We start from the raw sequence: 19,674 nt of genomic DNA, 5'->3' as shown, positions 1-19,674 counted from the left end.
ACACTAGCTCTTTGTGGTAGAAGAACTCTGGAAAACAGCCTTTTCTGCCTTAGGGGAATTGTCACAGCCATTTTTTGTTTTTTGTTTTCTTTTTCCTTACAGTGCCTAAGACAAAGATTTTGGCCACTGGAGGAGCATCTCACAATAGAGACATCTTGCAGGTAAGTGCCGGTAGCAAGCCCTGAGCTAGGGCCTCTTCCACGTCTAATACTTCTAAGAGCCAGACACTCAGCAGTAACACTGCCTCTGTTCCCACTCCTGCAGGGATGGGGAGCTTACAGCTCATTCTTTCCCAGGAAGCCAGCTCTTTACAGCACACACGGCAGGCAGATTCTATCTTACGCTCAAGTGAAAACCAATGCCCTGTACAACTCCACTCTCTGATACCAGCACTGGCCTCTGGAGTCACACAGAAAGTGCCTGTCCTTCATGGCAAACCTTCTGACATCTAATGCCAATGTTCTTATCTTCCTCAAGGTTTCCCCCTTCCAATTTAAACATCTCTGATTTTCCCAGCCATTCCTCTTATAATACAGTTGCCAGGATTTGTCACTGTCTTTCTGGTCCTTCATTATGCTAGACATATATGGCCCAAAGTAGAATCAACCTGCAGATATCTGACAATCAAGCTGTTAGCCCCAAATCATGGGGCTGTTACTGTCTTATTGGGACTGAGAATTTTGGGGTATAGCCCGAGGCTGCCTTAGCTGTTGGAGTAACTGAATCAACTGTTGACTTGTACAGTCGTATACCTGTCTTAGGTAAGATTCTCTAGAAGCAGAGCCTGCAATGGAAATTATTCTATGAGTGATTTGTTGGGAGAGTGCTCCCAGGAGAAAGGGAGAGAGGGATCCAGGTAGGGCAGGGGAAGGAGGATAGGCAAGGATGTGGTTTTGGTTGGAGTCAGCTTCAGCTCCATCCCGTGGGGAGATATGGTCCATGAACTATGCCGCAGACTTGCTTCCACCCTGGGGTAAGAGGGCCAACTGGCTGTCATGGGAAGAGATACGAATAACCTCCTGTGAGAGGCAGCCTCTGTTCAGTAAAGAGCAATTCTTCTGAGGAGGGGCAGCTGTGAGCCATTAGCAGCCAACACTCACAGCATCTGGGTGAGGGTGCACACCGGTCCAGCAAGGGGATCCAGATGGGGCATCAACAATACCTCTGGTTAACTAAGACCCCCACGTCTTTTCCATGTGAGCCCCCCTTAGTACACATCCTCTATTCTAAATTTATGCAATTTATTTTGGGGACCTACATGGAAGACTTTATCTTTATTCCTATAAGACATGCATTTGTTAGTTTGGGTTTGTTTGGCCTTGTTAATATTAGTCTGAGACCTAGCCATCTCCACCTTGATGGTTTGTTGCTAAGCATACTTAAGCATACTAAATCTTCCTCCTCATCTTTGATAAAGTGGTTAAACAATGCAGGGACAACCCAGAGAGCTGTGGCCCTTCACTAGAGACTTCTCCCAGGCCACCCTGACCCTATTATCACCAGGGCGGCATGGCCAAGTGTACTTCCTTTAAGGCAGTAGAGGTGGAATGGAAGGTATCAGAAGACATATTAGAAAAGAGAGCCCAGAAAATGCATGTCTGTGTGCATGCTCCCTCTGAGGAATGACTCACCACAGTAACAACTTCTGTCCTTTGCAGGTGCTGGCAGATGTGTTTGGCACCCCAGTGTATGTCATAGACACAGCCAACTCAGCCTGTGTGGGCTCTGCTTACCGAGCTTTCCATGGTAGGTCAATGGATGGCGCCAGATGCCTCTGGAAGCGGTTGGGGCACTGGCTGGGCTGAGGACAGTGGAAAGGGGAGATTGGGATGTTCCCAGTCTTTAGGGACATGGGAGGCTTGGGGTCTTTAGATTCACTTTTCTCCCCTCCCAGCAGGGGGGAACCAACCCAAAACCCTGTTCCTTTGTGCTTTACTTAAACTGGGAAAGAGAGGCAGGGTCCTAACTAAATGAGGCCTGGTCAGAGTCAGACTCAGCCCAGGGACATTGGTTGAGGGCACTTGGGCATGGGTCTGGACAGCTGGTGGGCAGGAAGGGGTAGATAAAGTCCAGAGCCATCTTTTCAACAAGAGCAAAGTTGAGACAAAGGCGGAGGCTTCAGAGCCAAGCAGTCCAGGACCCTGGACAGCTCCTTGGGGGTAGTGGGGAACCAAGGCTCTGATGGAGGCCTCCCTGAAACTGCGGGAGCAGCACAGGCCCACGAGGGCGTTCTCCCACCCATGTGGTCTACTTGCCCTGTGTCCTCTGCCTGCTCAGGCCACTCCTCCGGCCACCCATGTAACTCAAGGGCTTTGTCCTTTCCCTCTAGCGGTTGCATTCTTCACACATTTATCCTTAACTTTTTAACACACCTATTTAAACTTGTATGTTTTCTTTCAACATTGAGAATTAATCAGGGACCATAGCCTTCTCTTAATAATTAAACTCCTACTCTTTCATTCTCCACCCTATCCACCTTGCCCTACCTTGTGCCACCGCCTGTATCAAGATTATTGGGCAATTTCTTTCTTTCTTTCCTTCTTTTTTTCTTACGGCTTGTGGGATCTCAGTTCTCCGACCAGGGATTGAACCCAGGCCACAGCAGTGAAAGCACGGAGTCCTAACCACTAGGCCACCAGGGAATGGGCAGTTTATTTCTAGGCTGTTATGTTTTTAATCAAACTTTACAACATGTTGGCTTTTATTTGCACTTACGTATGAGTTTGTCTTTTTTTTTTTTTTTGACTCTCTGCTGTTTCTTTTTCCTTCATTTCTATGCTAGTTTTGTTGGAATATACAGCCAGAATACATAATTAAGAGGAAATTCAGTAGGTGATAATTTTCTGAGGGCTTGCATGTCCAACAAGGGCTTGGTTTCACCCTCCCAAAGAACGCTACCTTGGCTGGACAAAGGACTCTAAAATATTTTCCTCGGGACTTTGAAAACACCATTCCATAAGCTTCCAGCCTTCAGCGTTGCCCATGAGGAGTCTGGGGTTTACTTTATACTCCTCCTTTTGCCGAAGCAGAAAAGGAACTACTCTTTGGGGCCTCCGCTGCTGTGCTGTGCTGTGTTTCTTTCTTATTTTTCCTTTTCCATGCCTATTTAGTTGTCAGACATTACCTGGAGGTACTGCCCTGCTCTGCCCTCCAAAACTAAAACCTGACCTAGGTCCTAGCCCACCAGTTCCCACTTTATGTGGACATCCATTCTCTCCACCTGGGTCCAGGGATGAAAGCCAGTCACGCAAAGCCAGTCTGTGAGTGAGTAGAGGGGGACAAGAGTCTTTCAAGTAGTCTCTCTGGTGGCTACCCCACCCCCCTGTGTCCCCTCATCCACACAGCTCTGGGCTGGGATGTTCCAGCATTCTTCAGAGAGAAAACTGGGCCTCACATCTTCAGTGGGCCCTCCTCCCCTCTGGGTGGTCTTGAGTTTCCCTTCAGTCTGATACTTCTCCTTTAATTGCCTGGAAATCCCTTACTGTTTCCTGCCCACCTATGACAACCTTCTCTCTTTTCCAGCCCTGCCACTCTTTGGCTTGGTGGGCATTTATTGAGTGCCTCCTGTATGCGGGCAGTGTGCCAGGCACCAGGGCTCCAGTGGAGACCCAGTCCTGGCCTCTGAGAGCTTCCGGCTCGAGAAGGGACGGACCTTAAACAAATCTGTGGCAGAAGTAGTGAGATGTGCCCTGAGGAAAGCGGATGGTGCTGAGGGCTGGAAGAGATGTTCCTAGCGGCAGCTTTTCTGAGAAGAGAGAAGAACATTCCACACAATGAAAAGGCTCTGAGCAGAAGGAATTGAGAGCAGTTGGGGTGGCTGGAATGCAGTGAGCGATGTGGAGAGTGGAGCCGCCTGAGGGAGGAGAGGCGGGCAGGCCCTCCCCTCTGTCAGAGGTCAGAGGTTAGCTGCCTCCCGACATATGCTTCAGACAAAGAAGGCCCTGCTGAGAAGAGGCCTGCACTTGAAACTTTTCTTCTCTTTCTTTTTTTTAAAGATGGTTTTATGGAGGCCCAATTTATATAACATAAAAATCACCCATACTTAAGCGTACAATTCAGTGATTTTTAGTTAACTTTCCTGAGTTGTACAACCATCACCATAATCCAGTTTTAGAACATTTTATCACTCCAGAGATAAAATGCTATTTCCGGGTAACACCTTCATTTGCAACATGCAGTGACATGAAATGAGCTTTCCCTTCTAGGCCTTGCAGCTGGAACAGATGTGCCCTTTTCAGAGGTTGTGAAGTTAGCCCCAAATCCCAGATTAGCTGCTGCCCCAACCCCGGGAGCGTCTCAGGTAAGAGACCATCAAGTTCATTCGTGGCATTTGCATCGTGAAAATCAACTACGTTCTTTTTTCCCAAAGGTAAGTTTTTCTTTATCACCTACATTATAGCTGGTGTGCTCAACTAAAGGGGAAATCTACTTTTTTTTTTAATTGTCAAGGAAACAGAGCAAAAGAAGACAGGTTGTCTCTGAGATTCAGAGATACGGCTGATCTTATAGCCCCAGGGATCCGATGGCTCACTGCATCTTCCTTGCTCAGATGCCTTGGGGTGCGCCCTTCTAATTCACAGGGTTACAGAGGCCACTGAAAGACTCTGTCACTTAAGCATAAGATGTGCTGGGTTTCTACCGTTCAGATCTGAAATCTGGATCCAAGACAACTGTGTGGTCACTCAGTCAAAGGGAAGGCAGACCCCACTTGTTACAGGTTGGGTTCCCTGGAAAGCAGACCCTGAGTTGTTGATTAGGATGCAGGAGATTTATTAGGGGACACTCTTGGGATCTGCATCTGTTGAAGGAAACAGGAAGAGGCAGGGCTGGGCAGAGGCAGGAAGTGAGCTGCAGGGCGATCTCAGTGGAGCCCTCAGTCAATCCTACAGGAAGTTCTGAAGCTGGAATGACTCTTTCGAGTTTTACCCAGTTGTGGTGAGGGCAGTGGGCCTTTATACCCCATGTCAATCAGTTATTGCATGCAGGCCACCCCAGGATGGGGTAAGGCAGCTCTCTATAGCCAGAGCAATCCACAAAGGAGGCTGTCAGCTGAGGGCTGAGAGAATAAGTTCTCTGTTCCTGCAGGGCAATCCGGGTGGTATGCCATAGCATCCATTTCACCACTCTTCCTGTTTGCAGAAGGTTCTTGCAGTCCAGGAGCAGGGGGTGACACAGACAGAGGGCTTTATTACTCACAGTACAGCAGGCAGCATAAGCTTCATGTTTGCATCAGTTTTTCTTGGCCCTGAAGTGCCATCGGGCGGTGTGGAGTGGACCCAGGTGGATACTGTGCACACACTGTGTCTGTGTCACAAATGAGGGACCCTGTTCATTATAAAGGAGCTGCGAGCAAACCTGTCCAAAGGAGACATCTTTATCATCCTGGTCAGCAAACAAATTTTCCCTCTCCCTATCTTCCAAGGCTGTTTGCTATACAGACACCCTTAAAAAGATAGTCTGGAACAAAAGCTGTCACAAGACATATAGAAACACCCTGGAGAATTGTCTCGCAGCTTATCTTGGAAGCAGAAGCTCATGCTATCCAGGTGACTAGATAACCCACACACTTGGGTCTGCCCAGGCTTCTGTTACTTTCTGTTGTGTGCCCTTCTGTTTAAGAGGGAGTTCAATGAAGTAGAAAGATCCTACCTTGAGATAAAGGGCCTTTGGGTTCTGGTTCTTATTGTGCCTCTCCCTCTCTGTGTGACCTTCGCATGACCTTGAGCTGCACTCCTCATCTCTGAACCTCTGGTTCTTCATCTGGGAAGTGGGGACATCTGTCTGGCCTACTTTTAACCTGCTAATTGTGAGGGTTAAGGAGAATCCTTGCTTATCATGGCTTTATTTATTTATTTATTTATTTATTTATTTGGCCACGCCTCGTGGCATGCGGGATCTTAATTAGCTCCCCAGCCAGGGATTGAACCTGCGACCCCTGCAGTGGAAGCTCGAAGTTTTAACCACGGGACAACCAGGGAAGTCCCTATCATGGGTTTACTATACAACAGGAAGTCTGACGGTGTTGCCGTGTTCGTTCAGTGGTTCAACAGTGTCAGGGCTACCGGTGAGGTTTTCCGAAGTTCTCCAGATCAGCAGTGGACAGTGAGAACATCATGAGAGCCACATATGTCATTTAAATTTTCTAGTAGTCTCATTTTTGAAAAAAAAAAAGTAAAAATAAGTGGCTAATTTTAATGTATTTAATTTAACCCAATATGTCCAAAATATTGTCATTTCAACATGTAATCAATAAGAAAAGTTGCTAATGTGATAGTTTACTTCTTTTTTTTGTTTTGGCTGAGATTTGAAATCTGGTGTGCATTTCCTACTGATAGCACCCATCACATTTCAAGCGCTCAGGACCGCATGTGGCTTGTGGCTACCATATTGGTTAGTGCTGTACTAGGTATGCTCCACATGGCCACAGGATGTATGCAGCTTCTCCTAACATCACGTTCCCCCTCAACTGTATTCATAGGCAGAAATCAGAGCGTGGCATTAGGCAAGGAGTCTCTCCTCACACACTCTTGCTTTTCAGGGAGAAACATACTGGTCTGTTTCCCTCAACTCCCCCAGGAGACTACCACTTGGTTATACTGTCAACCTTGGTTGTAAGAAAGGCTGAAGTGGAGTCTGGCTCTTTCATCCTCTCTAGAAGGAGGCCAGCAAGGAAGAAGGTAGTGAGGGTAAGCTTTAGGGCAACAAACAGCTGTAGCTGCCTCATTACAGGCGGCAGATACTCAGTGTGTGTGTACCGCCACTCTCCCTGGCTTGCCCATGACCAAAGTCACTAATAGCTCATGGAACTCTTTACCATTAAACCCAAGTGTAACCTCGGAATCCTTCTCAACACCAGGTGGCAAGAAGTGACAGTCTGTGATTGTTGGCATAAGTGACCTATTTGAGGACTGGATTGTAAATACCTTGAGAGCAGGACAGCATCCTGTTTGCTTTCTGTGGCACCTGTGTGCTCAAGTGGAAACTCAAAACAGTAACAGTGTTTTCCCTGTAGGCTCTACTGAATGTTACAATTTCCTCCTTGGAGAGAATGTCACAGCCCTCTTAGGTCTGAGTTCACAGGCAGAGCTGCTCCAACTGCACCAAGGGTAGGCCCTAGTTGCGTAATCAGTTACTAAAGGCCTTGACTTTGGAGCCAATTAAACCAAATTAAGAAGGAATGGGATCGGCATGACCTCCTGGTGGTATATGTGAGTCCCAAGGAAATCTGGGTCCCTTGGCCAGCCTTGTGTTGCTTGTCTGTAAGACCACATGCGCTGACCTAAAGTGCAAGGCTTACAGAGCTACAGATGAAAACAGCTTTAAACAAAAAGAATGAAGAGGAAGAATGTGGGATTGTGTTCCTTTCTGGTCCTTTTTCCCTTGTTGGTTTTTTGGTTTTGGTTTTATTTTATTACATAGCACACTGTATATATAATTTTATAGCCTGCTTTAAAAATTCTACATTACAGTGTAAGTATTTATATTCTTTTCTTTTTCACAGTATACAATTTATTATATTATTTGTGTTTACATTGTCATAAATATTCATGTTTGACATCTTTACATGTTATATTATTACCATTTTTTAAAAACATTTCTTTACTACAAACTTTTACTATGCTAAGAATTTATATTCTTAAAGGTATACATACTTTTTTTTTTTTTGGTTTGCACATAGTCATTTACTTAACAGCTATTTATTAAGTTCTTACTGTGTGCCTAGCACTATGCTAAGCTCTAGGAATCCAAACACACCATCTCTTGTGTGTTTGGGATATCATGGGAGATAATGGCACATAAAAAAATAAATTCCTAATTGCTACAGACTGTTTGGGCTTCTCCAAAATTCATTTTTTTAAATTAATTTTTATTGGAGTATGGTTGCTTTACAATGTTGTGTTAGCCTCCACTGGGATTTTTTTATATTAATTTAAAAAATTCATGAATTGAAATCTTTACCCCAAAAGTGATGGTATTAGGAGGTGGGAATTTATGAATGTGATTAGGTCATGAGGCTGGAGCCCTCAGGATGGGATTGGTGTCATTACAAAAGAGACCCCAGAGAGATCTCTGGCCCTTTCCCCCATGTGAGGACACAACAAGAAGATGACTGTCTAGGAATCAGGCTCCCACCAGACAGAATCTACTGGCATCTCGATCTTGGACTTCCCAGCCTCCAAAAGTGGGATAAACAAGTTTCTGTTGTTCATAAGCTACTCAATCTATGGTGTTTTTGTTATAGCACCCAGAATGGACTGACACTAATCATCATGCAATTTGCAGAGGTGCACAGGGACATACATGTTATTATTTTATTTATTTATTTATTTATTTTTGCGGTACACGGGCCTCTCACTGCTGCGGCCTCTCCCGCTGCGAAGCACAGGCTCCGGACGCGCAGGCCCAGTGGCCACGGCCCACGGGCCCAGCCGCTCCGCGGCACACGGGATCCTCCCGGACCACGGCACGAACCCGCGTCCCCCTCACCGGCAGGCGGACTCCCAACCACTGCACCACCAGGGAAGCCCCATGTTATTTTTAATGACTGCATAATATTCTATCTGGCTAATGAACCATATTTTCTCGAGCATTTTCCATGTCTCAGAGCAGTTGCTTCTAGTTTTTCAATTATTATAATTAACCCTATGTGGGTAAAGGGTTAACAAAACCTTTCCCTATTCTGCATGAGAATTTGACTTTTGGTTAATGTTCTAGCTCTGCTTCCTTTGAGACTCAATAAAAGTGGAATGTCAACAGTGTTACCAGGCAACATTGCTATGTCAAAATGGCCTTGAGTTAGGAAACTGTATCTGGAATGGGAAAACATAAGTACCTAAGGGGAAGTCATACTTAGGGCTCCCTGAGTGCAGTGACTTCTCACGGGCATGGCTCTTGTCTATGGAGTTGTTAACAAGGGATACTCCTGTGGGGCGTGAGGTTTCAAAGCCAGGGTGGTTCTTGCACCTGTGAGATGTGGATTTCATCTCCTTGCACCTGAGCTGTAACCTGGGGGGCAAGGAGGGAAGAAGGAAGGGAGGCAGAGATACCCTTTCCTGGACACCTGTGCAAACTGTTCATGGTCTCCTGCAGCCACTGTGCCAACACGTGTGTTTCTCCAGTGTATCCTTTTGAGGGCCAAGGTGTGGCCCCTGGTAGTCTTATGAGTCTGAACGTTTACTGGTGTCTAAGAGGACCTTTGGTGGGCCTAGCACCCTACACTTAGGATTACTTCCTTAGGAGAGCTTTGCAGAAGTAGAATAACTAGGTCAAAAGCCATGGGCACTTTCAAGCCCCTTAATACAAATATAAAGTTGAATTGATTTACAAAAGGGTTGCACCACCAACTTCTACCAACTGTGCAATGAAACAGCCATTTCCAGGTACCTTCATCAGAATTTTTAAAAATTTTGTAGATTTGATAACAAAAACTGGTTTCTTGTCATAATTTGCATTTTTTAAAGATCTTAAACTATAGGTTTGAGAACTACTAGCATTTCCTCTTTTGTGAATTGACACTTCCTTTTTTCTGCCCAGCAAAAAATTTAAATTGCAAGTACATGGGATGTAGAATTTTTTAAATTGCAAGTTGCAAAGAGATGTAAGAGCGCCTTCCCTTCGCCATCCTAAACTGCTCTTTCCACCCCTCCAGGTCTATGACGCCCTCCTCCGGCGGTATGCCATGCTTGAGCAGAGAATCCTGACCCAGACCCAGGGGCCTCCGGAGTGAATTCCACAGGCCCAGTCTCACTCATTCCACTTGGAGACGTGGCGTTGGACAGCAGGGAACCTCTTCCCTGTTCTAAGCAGCTCTGCCTGCCCACCTGACTCCTTGCGGTGCTCCAGCCTGCCCAGGACCACCTTAAAGCCCACCTTAGCACATCCTCCTGAACACAGCTTGTGTCCCTGTGCCCTTGTGCCCAGGGCAGGAAAGCATCTCTCTTCCTGTCTTTTATCCCAGGAGGCAAGATAACACTGAGCCTGGGATATGTCCAATAAAAATTGTGACTTCTCCCCTTTCGGGACCTAAATCAGCAGAATGGGAGAGACAAAGCAAAATAAATAGATTCTTTCCTCTTTATTCACTAGTTTTCAGGATGATGAGTTGATTGCCAAGCATCCTCTAACAGCAACTAGATTTTTAGTATCAATAGGATACATTTAACATACTTTATATGTCTTAATCCATTGCAGTAATTATTTTTCTCCTTGTCTTCTTTCTGATAGCTGTACTCTCCAACTTTTCTCCTACTTTCCTGATCTATCATTCATTCTTTCTGCTTTACTGTTACTTCTGCTCTGTCTACTCCTTAATGATTGCTGGGCCCCAAATCTCTGTTCTCATTCCTCTCTCCCTCCAGTTTTGTCCTCTCTTGTTGGATGATTTCATCTAGCCTTGGGCTTCAACTGCTACTTATATACTAATAACACCCAGCTCTATGTTTCCAGCCAGAACTCTCCTTGGAGTCAGCCAGCATTCTCACAGGGGTACTTCAGACTCCGCTTATCCTTTTTTTTTTTTTTTTTTTTAATTTTGAGTAATTTTTTTAAAAATTTACTTATTTTACTTTATTTATTTTTGGCTGCTTCGGGTCTTTGTTGCCATGCTTGAGCTTTCTCTAGTTGTGGAGAGTGGGGGCTACTCTTTGTTGTGGTGAGTGGGCTTCTCATTGCGGTGGCTTCTCTTCTTGTGGAACACGGGCTCTAGGCACACGGGCTTCAGTAGTTGTGGCACATGGGCTCAGGAGTTGTGGCTCACGGGCTCTAGAGCGCAAGCTCAGTAGTTGTTGTGCACGGGCTTAGTTGCTCTGTGGCATGTGGGATCTTCCCGGACCAGGGCTCAAACCTGTGTCCCCTGCATTGGCAGGAAGATTCTTAACCACTGTGCCACCAGGGAAGCCCCAGACTCCGCTTATCTTCCCTTGCCCTTCCCCAAACCTCCTCCTCCAGAGTTCCTGTTTCAGTGAATTGGTACCACTAACCATTCATTCATTCATTTATTCAGGAACCCAAACCCAGAACTCAGATATCTGCTTTCCCACATCAAATCAGTCGCCAAGTGGTTTTTGTTATTCCTTTGGTAACTCTTAAAGCAGTTCCTTTCTCTCCATCTCTCCCTGTTTTACTTTATTCCTTGCTCAGATTATTGCAGAAGCCTCCATAGAAAGTCTGCCTCCTGCAAAATCCTCCAGATTTTTCTTCTGCCGCAGGCCCGCACCTATGTTGGGACTTCAGTTAAACCAAACTACTTGTGATCTCACCCAGAGTAGAAAAATGCTGCAACAGCTTTGAGACCTAGTGGATCAGAGCAGAGACAGAGACTACCCTAGTGGGAAGTCAAGGGAAGGGGTTTAGAAAATAAGTAGGACCAGAGATATCACTTGTGAGAGAGATGAAGTCATCTTGAAAGGGAGTGGTGTCCCTTTCGGGCTTAAAAAGGGAAACAAGAAGCTGAAGATAACAGCCTATCAACAGCAGGTCAAAGATTCAGAAGAGGAACTTCCGTGGTGGTCCAGTGGTTAAAAATCCGCCTTCCAATGCAGGGGATGTGGGTTGGATCCCTGGTCAGGGAACTAAGATCCCACATGCCACGGGGCAACTAAGCCCGTGCGCCACAACTACTGAGCCTGTGCACTCTAGAGCCCTTGCACCATAACTACTGAGCCTGTATGCTCTAGAGCCCGCACGCCACAGCTAGGGAGAAGCCCACGTGCCATAATGAAGGATCCCACAGGCTGCGACTAAGACCTGATACCACCCAAAAAAAAAAAAAAAAAGATTCAGAAGAAAATAGACAACTCTCCCCACCACCACCACCACCTAGACATTACTTATTAAAGAAATTACATTATTGGCCAACAGTAAAAGGTCTCTTTTCTACCAAGAAACAGAAAGCCACTCAATCCATTCCCCATTTTACCCCTGCCCCCATAGAGTTGCCCATTATTACAAGGACGTCAACATAAATAGAAAAAGGAACTCACTATTTATACAAACACGGGAAGAAAACAAAGTGAGAATCATAACTTTTCAAGCTAATGAAATACACCAAATAAAAAGGAACAAAGAGGGTAAACTATAACAACCCTCCAACATGAACTTTAAAATAAAGAACAACGGTGGATGTGAAAGAATACCACAGATCAGAAATTCAGAAACTCAGAGTAAAAATGAAAAAGCAACAGCGTATATGGAAAGAGAACTGACCAAACTTGGGAAAGAATTTGAACAAAAAGGTAAAATCACCCTAGATAATGAAGACTACATTACAACATACCCAAATGAAAATAGGAACGACTGCAAGTACCATAAAGCATATAGAAGATAGGAATTTAAAAAGCTAAGACAGCAAAAACAATATAAAGGAAGAGCTGGAAAGGCCCAGAAAGAAAATGATAGACAAAGAAGACAGGCAAAGAAAAACTAACACAGTTAAAGTTGGAGCTCCTGAACCTAAAATCTAAGACAATGGAGCAGAGTTAACATTTAAAACTAACCCAAGAGAAATTCCTGAAAACAAAAGACCTGAATCCATATCTTTTTAAAAAGTATATTTATTTATTTATTTGGCTGCGTTTGGTCTTAGTTGCGGCATGTTCTGACTAGGGATAGAACTTGGGCCCCCTGCGTTGGGAGCGTGGAGTCTTAGCCACTGGACCACCAGGGAAGTTCCTGAATCTATATCTTGAAAGGGCCTATCTTGTTACTTGGAAAATTGACCCAGAATGATCAACTGAGACACATCCTAGCAAACTATTACACTTTGAAGGTGAGGGGAAACATTCTCTAGGCCAAAAGGCCTAGTCTCTTACACAGGAAAGATCAGGTTGGCAACAAACTTTTCAAAAAGCAAGTAGCAATGGAGCAACATTTTCAAGAAGCTCAAAGAAAAAATATGAACCAATTGTTTTGTGTCCAGCTAAGCTGCCCTTTAAGTATCAAGGATGTTTAAAAAGAGCTCAGGAAATATTGTACTCATAACCCCCTTAGGATTCTACTAAAACAAGCTTCATCCAGCTAGGAGATGATTGGGGAAACTTCAGCAGGACTCATAGTGAGCCTTGAATAGTTTTAGACCTAAGACCAACGTGAAAGTGGGGATAAGGGTGGAAGAAGAGTACCAAATGGCATGTGCTTTGACACAGTAGAAGTAACATAACTAAATAAATCAAAAAGAAGGAAAAAAACAGTACAAAGAGCTCTGTTGCAAAGGCAATATGTGCAAGTCAAAGAATATCATTTCAAGTTGACAAACCAAATATCAACGCTTAAATGAGGAAAAAGGGAGTAAATGTAGCATCATATACAGAGTGAATGTAATAAGGACAAGCATATGAGTCGTATTAGTAAATGAAAACTCATCATTTAAAAAAAAGTTCAGGGCTTCCCTGGTGGCGCAGTGGTTGAGAGTCCGCCTGCTGATGCAGGGGACACGGGTTCGTGCCCTGGTCCGGGAAGATCCCACATGCCGCGGAGCAGCTGGGCCCATGAGCCATGGCCGCTGGGCCTGTGCGTCCGGAGCCTGTGCTCCACAACGGGAGAGGCCACAACAGTGAGAGGCCCATGTAAGGCAAAAAAAAAAAAAAAAAAAAGTTCAGCTTGGCTTACAAACTAACATCCTACCGTCTATTATTTACAAGAGACACACCTAAAATAAGTGATCCAGAAAGGCTAAAAAGTAAAGGGGTGAACAAAAATATACCAGGCAAATACAAATTATAAAAAGCAAAGCTTACAATTTCAATATCTGACAAGGTAGAATTCGGGAAAAAGACAAGACAAAGAAGGACACTGTAATGCTAAAAGCCACGATTCACAGTGAAGATATCCGAGTTATGAATGTTACAGCCTCAGTGATTTGGCTTGTCAGCTTTAAATGAAATTCTTTGATTCCCACCTATAGATTCCAACAGAATCTATATGTTTTCTGAAGAGATTACTTTGCACCTTATAATAAGGAGTAATAAATAAATAATAGAGAATACACCTATTATTCTGACTCACCAAAAAAATGAACATTTGCTATATACCACAGAGAAAACTTCTATAATTTCCACAAAACAAATAATACCATCTTCTTTAATCATAATAGAATAGAATGAGAAATTAATAAAATATTTTTTAAAGTCCCATCCATACTTTCTATGAAAGTACTAGGGCAAAGGGAAACTATAAACCAAAACTACAGAGTGTCTAAAAAAATGATTGAGCGGGCTTCCCTGGTGGCGCAGTGCTTGAGAGTCCGCCTGCCGATGCAGGGGACATGGGTTTGTGCCCCGGTCCAGGAAGATTCCACATGCCGCGGAGCGGCTGGGCCCGTGAGCCATGACCACTGAGCCTGCGTGTCCGGAGCCTGTGCTCCGCAACGGGAGAGGCCACAATAGTGAGAGGCCCGCGTACCGCAAAAAAAAAAAAAAAAAAAAAAAAAAAAGCAAATTCCCTGGCGGTCCAGTGGTTAGGACTCAGTGCTTTCACTGCCAGGACCTGGGTTCAATCCCTAGTCAGGGAAGTAAGATCCTGCAAGCCGCGTGGTGCAGCCAAAAAAAAAAAAAGACATAATGAAATCTCTGGGATATAATTAAAGCAGTGATAGGTGAAGTGTAGCTTTAAAATGCAGTAACATTGATACAAATAAAAGTGTAAGAGTTAAATGAATTAAAAATACAACTCAAAAAGCAGTAATAATAATAAACTAGTGAACAAAAAAGACAGAAGAAGTAATGAAGATGAGATCACGCATTAGGAAAAAATGGCAATTCCACCTAATTAATCTTTTTTTAGAAAGACACTAGTTATTTTCTCTCTAGAAAGTCCATTTCTGAGATATTTTATTCTCTCTTCATTACGTTCACTTTTCCCAGAAATCTTTCAGCATATTTATAATAGCTTTTTAAAAATCCTTGACTGATAATGACATCATCTATGTCATTTCTGTTTCTATTGACTGATTTTTCTCCTGATGGGTCATATTTTCCTGTCTCCTCTCATATCTAGTAATTAAAAATTTTTTTAATTAAATTTTTTTATTATACAGTGCCAGATTTGTTCAATTCCTTTAAAAAGTGTTGGCCTGTTGTCTGGTAGGTATTTAGGTTACTTATAGATCAGCTTGATCATTTCAAGGCTTGGTAGTGTGGGCTTACAGTAGCCTTGATTCTAGGGCTAGTTTAGCTCCACTGCCATGGAGTAACCCTCTGAGTCTTTACTCTCAGTGTCCTGGGTGTTCAGTGAGGACTTTCCACTTGGGCTGGTTAGAACTAAAAACTATCCTGTGCCAGTCTTGGAGCTATTCAGCTTGCTTGCTTTCTTCCCTCACCTCATGGAGTTTCATTCTATGTATGTAAAACCTAGAATTCAGCAAAAGCCCCGAGGAGACTCTTCTGCAAGACCTCCAGCTTTCTCTCTGCAGCTCCCTCCACTCTGGACTCTGCCCTTCAGTTTGCTGCAGCCTTCCCCATCTCCCGAGCTCCAACCTCTCTCTCTGTCCCCAACTCGACAAGGTTGCCAGGCTCTGCTTGGGATGCACTTCCTGCATTGTGGACTGGAATTTGCCTCCAGGCAGAAAGCAGGGGCATTCATAAGCCTCACTTTGTCTTCCCCCTCCCCCAGGGATTAAAGGATTGTACAAGGTCCAGAAATAAATAGTTGCCTCCTATATTTTGTCCAGTTTTCTTGTTATGGCTCCAAAGGGCAAATACCATTCCAGCTACTACATGATGGCTGGAAGTAAAACATCTTATCCAGCTTGATTTTGGTTCCACTTCCAGAAGTTTCTCCTCCTTGGAGGAGCCTGACCTAAAAGGGAGGCTTGGCTGGTCAGTTTTAAGAGTTCACAGGGACAGACTGTTCTAGCTCTTTCTATTCTTACCAGAGTCCCTTTGCATTCACTTGCTGTTGGATTGGAGAAAAACCCTCCTAGTTTCACCTACTGTTCTAAAGTTATTGAGCCATGCTTTCCAATGAGTATCTCTTAGCTATTTTGGGATTCTGTTTTTCCCAGGTACCTCTTCCACCCTGTTCCTCAGCTTCCCCTTGTACAGATGCTAGTCCATGAATCTTTTATTGCTGTTGATAGTTTGTAGTTGTCTCCATTTGCTTGTATTTTGGTGTTTTGGGGGAAACCTTGTCACCTAGTTTTATTGTAAATGTACATGGATTTTCTGGTGTTTTTTTTTCTTCTATGTAGTTGCTCTGTGAGAATTTTGGAAGATTCAAAAGCTATGCAGCCACCAACCTAGCCCCCCATCTTCTCGGAATCTGGTAGAAGTTTTAAGAGCTTGGATGTAATTTACCAGGTTCTCCTTCCCCTACCTCTGCAGTAAAGAAGCACATATCAAAATGTTGCCTCCATTAGCCTGTGTCCCTAAGTTATTATAATGAGTACAGCTTGCTTGGTGACCCCCAGTGGACACGCAGTATGAGTGAGAAATAAATTTTGTTGTTTTGAGCCACTGGGGTTTGGGGATTTTCCATTAGCACAGCATAACCTAATCTGTTTTGAGAGTTATAGACAGTTACCTTTCCATCCAAGACAATTAATTTAGTTGACCTCAAGGTAACCACCATTAAGTTAAGAGAGAGGGTGGGAAGAAGAACTATGGGGGCAAGGAAGAAAAGAAAACAGTTTGAAATGTCTGGGAAATAACTTTTGATGTTGACGGCACATGGGACAGATTGGAAATAAATGGATACGTTTTGGGGGAATTGTATTGCCAAAAAAGCCATGCACCCATCCTATTAGTGGTACCCCCTGAAATTGTTTAATGCATTGCTGTACCTAAATTACCCACTAATATATACTAATGTATATCGCCCTGTATTTCTCATAATTACCCACTGTGGCATATCTCTAACCAAGGGCCTTTCAGGAGCTGAGAGAGGCTGGGGCCAATTCTGTGTATTTAAGTGAAGAGGTCTCCAAATAAAATGACAAAAATTGTGGTTACTTTAAGAGTTTATCAGACTTCCCTGGTGGCACAATGGTTAAGAATCCACTTGCCAATGCAGGGGACACGGGTTCAATCGCTGGTCGGGGAGGATCCCACATGCTGCGGAACAACTAAGCTCGTGCGCCACAATTACTGAGCCTGCGCTCCAGAGTCTGCGAGCCACAACTACTGAGCCTGCATGCTGCAACTACTGAAGCCCGTGCGCCCAGAGCCCGTGCTCTGCAACAAGAGACGCCACCGCAATGAGAAGCCCGTGCACCACATTGCAGAGTAGCCCCCGCTCGTAGCAACTAGAGAAAGCCCGTGCACAGCAACAAAGACCCAACGTAACCAAAAATAAATTAAAAAAAAACAAACAAACCCCAACACATCCAGCATCAAGCCAGTTCTCTTCCATATATACTATCACCACCCAGCATCTCACATGTGGACCACTGCAACAGCAGTGAACTGAAAGCGATCGTGACTTGTCACCTGCTTTCATTCTCACCTGGCTAAAATACATCTACATAGCAACTGAAATGATCTTTTAAAATGGAACTCACGGGCTTCCCTGGTGGCGCAGTGGTTGAGATTCCGCCTGCCGATGCAGGGGAAACGGGTTCGTGCCCCGGTCTGGGAGGATCCCACATGCCGCGGAGCGGCTGGGCCCGTGAGCCATGGCCGCTGAGCCTGTGCGTCCGGAGCCTGTGCTCCGCAACGGGAGAGGCCACAACAGTGAGAGGCCCGCGTACCGCAAAAAAAAAGGAACTCCCTTCACATTTCAACCCTTCAAATCCTCCTGTGGCTTCCTGAAGCCCATGGGTGTGTTTTTTGAAACCAACTTGCTGATGGACTGAATATGGGAGGGATCAAGAATGACATAAATTTTCAATTTGAGCAATTGGCTGGTTATGCCATTGACTCAGGGACAACTGGAGGAGTAGCTTTATGGGGTAAACGAGGAACTCTGCTTTAGCTAGGGCAATTTCGAGATACCTGATAGGCTGCCCAATAGAGATGTCAAGTAGGGAGTTGGTTATACAAATTTGGAGTTCCCAGAGATGTCAGGGTGGGAGACACAGATGTGTTGGCAAGTTGGACCACCCTGAGCCTTTATTGTGATAACCGACTTGATGTGAAGTAGAAGAGAAGAACCAGCCAATTTAATTGTTGGCACACGGATTATAGTCGCTACCTTCCAGTAGGAAGGAAGCAGTGACTTATCTTCCCTAGAAAAGACATAGTTGCTTTCCTTGCCATCATGCGTCTATCAGTATAGCCTCCTATAGTCTTACCAGTGACTCCAAAGTGTGGTCCCTGAGGTGTTCCTGGTGCTGTGGAAACTGGGGGTGGTGGACCCTCGTTTCAACTTCAATCAAGGCAATAAACATTCTGCAAGGTGGAGTTTTACATAAGATTTCGTTTGAATAAGATTCCTGCTATTTAAAATAATGCAAAGCATGGAAGGAATCTAACCTCCTCACATTTCCCCCCTTATTTATTTAGCCTCCTCACTTTTTTTTTTTTTTTTTTTTTTGCGGTACGCGGGCCTCTCACTGTTGTGGCCTCTCCCATTGCGGACCACAGGCTCCGGACGCGCAGGCCCAGCGGCCATGGCCCACGGGCCCAGCCGCTCCGCAGCATGCGGGATCTTCCCGGACCGGGGCAAGAACCCGCGTCCCCTGCATCGGCAGGCGGACTCTCAACCACTGCGCCACCAGGGAAGCCCTCACTTTTTTTTTAATACTTTTTTATTTAGCTGTGCTGGGTCTTAGTTGTGGCATGTGGAATCTTTAGTTGTGGCGTGCGGGATCTTTTTAGTTGCGGCATGTGAACTCTTAGTTACGGCATATGGGCTCTAGTTCGGTGGCCAGGGATTGAACCTGGGCCCCCTGCATTGGGAGCGCGGCATCTTAGCCACTGGACCACCAGGGACGTCCCCTCCTCACTTTCTGTAGAAGGAAGCTGAGGCTCAGAAGTGAAACAACTCAGACTTCCAGGCACCACCTCCTGCCTGGCCGCTCTTGCCCTGCTCCGAGAGAGGCTGTGGCAAATCAGGAGAGGCGGGAGGACAATTTCTGTATCCGAGGGTTCTGCGCCTCATCCCCGAGCTGTGAGGGGGGCTTTCCCTCTTGAGCTGGGAGCCTCAGCATGGCCCCTCCAAGCTCTGATTGTGGTAAGGATGGAGGAATCTGAGACAGAGAACAACAGGCCCCCAAGGAGGAAGCTGGGGAGTGAAGAGGATAGCCGAGACATTCGCTAGACAAGTTCAGCTGCGGGGACCAGAGGCAACTGAGAAGTTTTGAAGGTGCAGAGTGCAGGGGTGGGGAGGGCAGGTGGGTGGCAGTGCTTAGAACATTTGGGGTAAGGGTAAAGAAGCAAGTTGCTAGAGGCCTTTTCCCACCTGCTGCTGCTCTGCGGGGCGGGGCTCGCACCCTCTCTCACTTGGATGGGTCCAATTCCAAGATCCCCAGCTGTGCCTTTGTGTGTGTGTGGGCGGGGGGTTGGGTTGCAGACGTGGGGGACCTTGTCATTTCAGAGAAATCAGACTTTTTTTCTGCCGAGTAGTTCACCCATCAATAAAGACACGACTCCTGTGGTTCACTGTGACCCCCATCTCAGGTGGGGAAACGGTGGCGCAGAGGGGAATTCAGGCCAGAGTCCGGGGGCGGCCCAGCACTCAGGGGTCGCATGGCAGGCTGCGTTCGGGAGTTTGGGCTCCATCCAGCGCGCGAAGCAAGAATCC

At 45.4% G+C, this 19,674-nt stretch overlaps 1 protein-coding gene across 3 annotated transcripts in view; it reads left to right on the top strand.

The window, feature by feature from the left end:
* The window catches only part of XYLB (xylulokinase), a 49,442-nt gene extending 33,706 nt beyond the window's left edge, over positions 1–15,736 (top strand). For 2 of the 3 annotated variants that reach the window (XM_081245628.1, XM_081245630.1), the window contains 4 exons: positions 103–161; positions 1,659–1,746; positions 4,206–4,300; positions 9,650–15,736. In XM_081245628.1, the coding sequence (XP_081101754.1) occupies positions 103–161; positions 1,659–1,746; positions 4,206–4,300; positions 9,650–9,727 (320 nt within the window). In that variant the 3' untranslated portion in view covers positions 9,728–15,736. Of the gene's footprint in view, positions 1–102; positions 162–1,658; positions 1,747–4,205; positions 4,301–9,649 lie in introns of those variants that run through there. The other variant, XM_081245629.1, reaches the window with a different exon arrangement.
* Positions 15,737–19,674: the final 3,938 nt, after the last annotated feature.

This window comes from Mesoplodon bidens, assembly GCF_964165515.1.
Source record: "Mesoplodon bidens genome assembly, chromosome: 10".
Lineage (NCBI taxonomy): Eukaryota > Metazoa > Chordata > Mammalia > Artiodactyla > Ziphiidae > Mesoplodon > Mesoplodon bidens.
The sequence above is the reverse complement of the archived record's forward strand: the minus strand, read 5'-3'. Positions and strand labels throughout refer to the sequence as shown.